The sequence below is a fragment of the Otolemur garnettii genome, unplaced genomic scaffold (assembly GCF_000181295.1).
Source record: "Otolemur garnettii isolate 467f Iridium unplaced genomic scaffold, OtoGar3 scaffold00046, whole genome shotgun sequence".
Classification (NCBI taxonomy): domain Eukaryota; kingdom Metazoa; phylum Chordata; class Mammalia; order Primates; family Galagidae; genus Otolemur; species Otolemur garnettii.
The window spans coordinates 11,975,058-11,980,601 of NW_003852441.1; the positions used below are offsets into that span (position 1 = coordinate 11,975,058).

Consider the following 5,544-nt stretch of genomic DNA (forward strand, 5'->3'; position numbering starts at 1 on the left):
TCATTGTTGTTTGGCGGGTCTGGGCTGGGGATTCGAACCCGCCACCTTAGGTGTACGTGGCTGGCGCCTTAGCTGGTTGAGCTATAGGCGCCGAGCCGGGAACCATTTTAGAAGGTGATAACTGGGTGATCTCTGGATGGGAAGATTCACTATGTAGATCCTGCACATTCACACGTGGTGGGTAACTGTGGGAGTCGGATTGGAGGCAGATATGAGCAGTCAGCTCTCCAGTTGGGTCCTTCCTCCCTCCCTCTTGACAGGTGAAGACAAGGGATGAATCCCGTAGTGTGGGCCGCATCAGCAAGCAGTGGGGGGGACTGCTCAGAGAAGCCCTCACAGATGCAGATGACTTTGGCCTGCAGTTCCCGCTGGACCTGGACGTGAGGGTGAAGGCTGTGCTGCTGGGAGCCACATTTCTCATTGTGAGTTGGCTGCCTGTCCCCTCCTGCTTCTCCTTTGCTGTCACATGAAACTTTTGTACTTCTTGCCCTCTTGCTATGAGATTTGAGACAATGTATGGGGGGTTGAGGTTCCAGAGTTGGTTTATGGGAGCTGAGCCAGGCTGGCCCAGCAGATCTCCTGTTAAGAGTGGCCTCCCCTCAGGACTACATGTTCTTCAAGAAGCGAGGCGGCACTGGGCCCTCTGCTATCACCAGTTAGAGACCACTTTGGTATGAGACCATCGCTTCAACCAGAACTCAAGATGGTCACCTGCCTTGGCCTGGCCCCTCCTCAGAGGCAGCACCTTTCCTCCATGTATACTGCAGGGGACAGATGAGGGGCCCATCCCTACCCTCCTCCCTGGCCTCCAGCCCCTGTGGTCTCCACAGAAGAGTATGTATGAGAAAGCCTGCCCCCTGCTACCTCCTGCCACTGTCTCCTAGCAGTCCCTTAGCACATAGGCATGTCGGCTTTCAAACTTTCCCTACTCACTCCCTCCCACCCCCTTTGGGGGATAGCCTCTGCTCCAGAGGAGGCCTTTGGATCCCAGGACTTGGTTTTTATGGTTATGCAACAGAGCTGGTGTGGGGAAGGGCAAGTGGCACCAAAGATGGCAGATATAGCCACCTGCATCAGCTTGGCCAAGTAGCTCAGCCTCAGACCATGGCACCTTGAGAGGGTCCCCACCTTCCTACCAGTAGCTGTGGGGTGGGCGGGCAGTGCCAGTTTCCTCTTCCCCTTGGGCCCTGCCCATTGCTGGTGCTTGCTGCGGCGTCCTGTGCCTTATTTAACCACCCTTCCTTCCCTTGCCCTAGGAAGGAGGCTGCATCTTTGTATGTTATATTCATATAAACTTTGTAACTTTTTGGACATTGGAAGATGTATATATAATGGGGAAAGGGGTAGAAGATGTATATATAATGGGGGAAGGAGTAGAAGAAAGAATTGGTATAGGACAAAAGGGGAATGTGATAGCTGTGCTTGGGCAGGGGCTGGCTGCTTCATAATCCATGCTACCAGATCAAATGACCTTGAGTTCAAAAGAGTAATTGTCATCCCCTACAGTGGCCCTGTGTGTCCCAAGTCAGTATGGCTGCTTCCATCATCCAGGATGACAGCTCAGAGTCCAGTGTGGTGACTGATGACAGTTCAGGATGGCTATTCTCATGGTCCAGTGTGGCCACTTCATCATCTTCTGTAGCAGGTAGAAGCTTCCTCTGGACAGGGTGTATAGTAGCTCATTTCCTCCAAGTCTTCCTCTTGTTTTAGACTGTGGTGGGCATAGTGGATTAGATCCTTCTTGGCCTCAGAGGCCAAGGGTAGGATAGGGAGGAAACATTTGTCATTGCCTGACCTCAGGCTCCTCCTCTACCTGCCTGTAGTGGGTGGGATTTCCCCAGGTGAAAAAGTTTGCCCCTGTCAGGATCTTGTTCTGGTTCTGCTTGGTCCCAAAGACTAGGCCCTGAAGGACTGAGGGTTTCTATTCTGGTGTACATGCCCAAGGAGGCAGAGCTCAGGGCCGGGCTAGGACATAGCGGCTGGCAGCTGAGAGATCCCACTGGTAATGCTCCAGGATGCTCCGGCAGTCGGCTCTGGACCGGCTACTAAGATGGAAAAGCTGGTCTACCTGTGGGAGCAGGAGACAGTGGAGATGACCACTAGGTGTCAGGGACAGGGGAGGAGGTAGTCCCAGAGAAGGATCTGGCTTTACTTTGAGGTTCCGGATGGCAGAATCCACATCTCCCCCAGTGGCTTTTAGGGCTGCCTGGCACTCCTGGTGGGTGACTCCATGTACACTCAGCTCCATCTGAGGGAGGACAGAACCTTATTTAGTTTCCTGCCCCAGCCTGTAGCCTTTTTTGGATGACAGTGGCCATTTCAGTGAAACCTCACCTCTGTAATCTTCCTTTGCAACTCAGGGTTGGGCAGGAGGCCTCTAGAGGGAACAGAGGCTTTACTGGCTCCAAGTGCCCCCATGGGGTGATTGTGTGGAGGTTCTCTTTTGGGCCAGGAAGGTCGCTCCCTAGGGGGCTGGCTGGGCTGAGAGGAGCTGGAGGCAAAAGGTAGGTGTGGAGGCAGGCCTGGGTGTCCCTGGGGCACAGCTCTGGTTTGTCGAAGTTCAGGGGGGCTTGAACCACCTCCTGTGGGGCGAGTGCCCAGGGAAAGAACTGACTCCAGACTCTTGGAAATGCCTGTGAAGTTGAGAAAGAAAGAACTTGAGAGGAGGCCCAGGTACTGGTCCTGCCTTCTTGCTCTCTGTCTTCATCTGTGCAGAGCTGGATGGTTTTGCAAACATACATAGCTAAACTAGCCAGCCCTATCCTTAGGATGATGCATGTGTTAGGTGGGACAATAAAACAGGCATGCAAATGGAAACCAAGGCTTAGGCAACTGAGGGCCCAAAGAATCGAGAGCTCAGAGGTCAGTGGGGAGGTTCTATTCAGTAGGGAAGGCAGGGATGCTTCCCATCTGTCAGTGTAGCTAGGATGCCAACAGACTGAATTTAGGGAAAGGAGGACATAAGCAAAGGCATATATATTCAGGGCAGGGGGACAGAACTGGAAGCTTGTTCTGGACCTCCTTGGAGTCCCACCATGCCCACCTTTCATCCTCTGCAGGGGCACATTCCTTCTCTGGCCCTGTGCTGGAGGTAGATCCCGAAGCTTTGTCTTTTTTCTGTTCCTATCAGAGAATGATCCAGTTTATCCTCAACACCACCCCTCTCTACTCCACATATCAATGTTCCTGCTCAAAGAAACTCTCTAGGGCACCTAGGAGACCATGGTGGAAGCTCTAGCTGGGAAGCAAAGCTCAGGATCATGCCCAGCTTCACCCTGGTCCTGTTTCAAGCTTCCCTTCCATAAAGTTGCTAGACTTGGCTCCCCTAGCCCATCTGTATCCCCCAACCTCTTCAGGACCTCACCCATCTGTTCTTCCTCGGGGCTGTTCTCCCTGAGCAGGGGAGCCTCTATGGACTGGATAAGTAGCTGGTAAGCCAGACAAGTCCGTCAGTGTCACTGCTGAGGCTGGGAAGCTGCCCACTTTGAAGGTGCGACCATTCTGGCCCTTCCAGACTGTGGAGTCTGGGCTGTGGGAAGAGGAGCTGGTGATTGGGATGAGAGCAAGAGGATGGGTGGGGTCTGGGTTGCAGCCCACATTCAGCTCACCAGGCTATGTGCCTTGCAGCTGTATCTGCCTAGGGGAAGGGAAGCCCCTCCTTAATGCAGAAGGGCTCTGCAGGCCACTGGTGGCTCCAGGAGGGAAGCCAGGACTGTGTTAGAGCACTCAGGGCTCAGTGAAGAGAGATCAGGGTTCAAGGAGTTGGGGAGAAGAGATCAGGGTCTAGGAGTCAGGAGGCTTAAGAGGGTGTCCTCCTCCTGGAGATGCTTGGGAGGCATGGGACTGTCACCTGCCCTCGATGATGGTGATAGGATCACCGGGCTCCATCCTCAGGGTGCCTGGCTCTGTGACATTCCTTATACAGCGTCCTTCAGAAGGCCAGGCCTGTGGAGATGGGAGGAGAGTGTGGCTGGGCTTATAGTCTGAGTCAGAAAGGTAATATGGGAGCAGGGAAGAAAGAGGACTCCCTCAGATTTGTGTACCCGTCAATCAAATCCATATCAGGTATGTCCTCTATGCTGGGCCCAGTGTGGAACTCTCCCTGTCCCCCAGTTGCAGTCTGGTGGGGGAGGCAGACCTGGATCCTATGTCAAGCTAGATACTGCCCAGGGTTCAGGAGCAACAAAGACCCTGCCTCTACCTAAATCTTCATAGCCACTGTCCCCTACCTGGTCTTCCCATCTTCAGCATCATTCCTCTGATTCATTCTTGCACCACTCCAAAGTGATATAATGTGCAAAGCTGGCTGTGACTCCCCTGCTCAATACCCTTCCATAGTTCCCAAATGCCCTTAAAGGAAAGTCTAAACTGGGCAGTGTCTGTGGCTCAGTGGGTAGGGTGCTGGCCCCATATACCAAGGGTGGCAGGTTCAAACCCAGCCCTGGTCAAACTGCAACAAAAATAGTTGGGCGTTGTGGTGGGTGCCTGTAGTCCCAGCTACTTGGGAGGCTGAGGCAAGAGAATAGCCTTAGCCCAGGAGTTGGAGGTTGCTGTGAGCTGTGATGTCATAGCACTCATCTGAGGGCAATAAAGTGAGACTCTGTCTCAAAAAAAAAAAAAAAGTCTAAGCTTTAAACAGTAGAGTGTAATGATTTAGGGAACAGCCCTGAAGTCAAATTAATTAGTTTAAATTCTTTTTTTTTTAATTTTAGAGACGAGGTCTCACTCTGCCTCAGACTAGTCTCGAACTTGTGAGCTCAGGCAATCCACCCACCTCGGCCTCCCAGAGTGCTAGTGATACTGGAATTTCGCTCTTCAGTAGGTTCTTGGTCTCAGTGATTTGAAGAATGAATCCGTGGACCACAGATCAGTGGTAGGACAGGATTTATTTATTTATTTATTTGAATTCAGGGAACTTCATCGATGTTACATGACAAGGTGGGGCTCCCTGGGCCCCTCCTGTTCTTTAGGGGGTCTGGGTGGAAACTGTGTTGAGGAGAGATTCTCAGTGAGGTGGGGGACTGAGTAGGCAGGGGAACCTCAGCAGCTAAAGGCCTTTCTCTTCCTCTCATGCTCTGGCTGGGGTGGTGATCTGGGGGTTCTTACTCCTTGGAGGCCATGTGGGCCATAAGATCCACCACCCTGTTGCTGTAGCCAAATTCACTATCGTACCAGGCAATGAGTTTGACAAAGTGGTCACTGAGGGCAATGCCAGCCCCAGCATCAAAGGTGGAAGAATGGCTGTCACTGTTGAAGTCAGAGGAGACGACCTGGTGCTTGGTGTATCAGGGAGCCCTTTGAGGCCTGCTTCACTACCTTCTTAATATCATCGTATTTGGCAGCCATCTCCAGACAACAGGTGAGATCCACGACTGACACATTCGCAGTGGGGACACGGAAAGCCATGCCAGTAAGCTTCCCATTCAGCTCAGGGATGACCTTGCCCACAGCCTTGGCTGCACCAGTTGAGGCAGGGATGATATTCTGGAGAGCCCTGCAACCATCACGCCACAACTTCCGAGAGGGGCCATCCACAGTCTTCTG

The 5,544-nt window shown here is 52.7% G+C and overlaps 2 protein-coding genes across 5 annotated transcripts in view; one reads left to right on the forward strand and one right to left on the reverse strand.

Annotated features, from left to right (window-relative positions):
- PLSCR3 (phospholipid scramblase 3) overlaps positions 1-1,316 on the forward strand; it is a 7,302-nt gene extending 5,986 nt beyond the window's left edge. Inside the window, exons 6-7 of the mRNA XM_012805958.2 lie at positions 261-422; positions 604-1,316. Coding sequence (XP_012661412.1) covers positions 261-422; positions 604-660 — 219 coding nt within the window. The 3' untranslated portion in view covers positions 661-1,316. The remainder of the gene's footprint in view (positions 1-260; positions 423-603) is intronic.
- A 110-nt stretch (positions 1,317-1,426) lies between these two features.
- Positions 1,427-5,544, reverse strand: part of TNK1 (tyrosine kinase non receptor 1) — an 8,082-nt gene continuing 3,964 nt past the window's right edge. For 2 of the 4 annotated variants that reach the window (XM_023514045.1, XM_023514044.1), the window contains exons 8-12: positions 3,851-3,945; positions 3,365-3,529; positions 3,044-3,123; positions 2,335-2,633; positions 1,427-2,248 (exon numbers count right to left, since the gene is read on the reverse strand). In XM_023514045.1, coding sequence (XP_023369813.1) covers positions 1,955-2,248; positions 2,335-2,633; positions 3,044-3,123; positions 3,365-3,529; positions 3,851-3,945 — 933 coding nt within the window. In that variant the 3' untranslated portion in view covers positions 1,427-1,954. The remainder of the gene's footprint in view (positions 2,249-2,334; positions 2,634-3,043; positions 3,124-3,364; positions 3,530-3,850; positions 3,946-5,544) is intronic. The other 2 variants (XM_023514046.1, XM_023514047.1) reach the window with 2 other exon arrangements.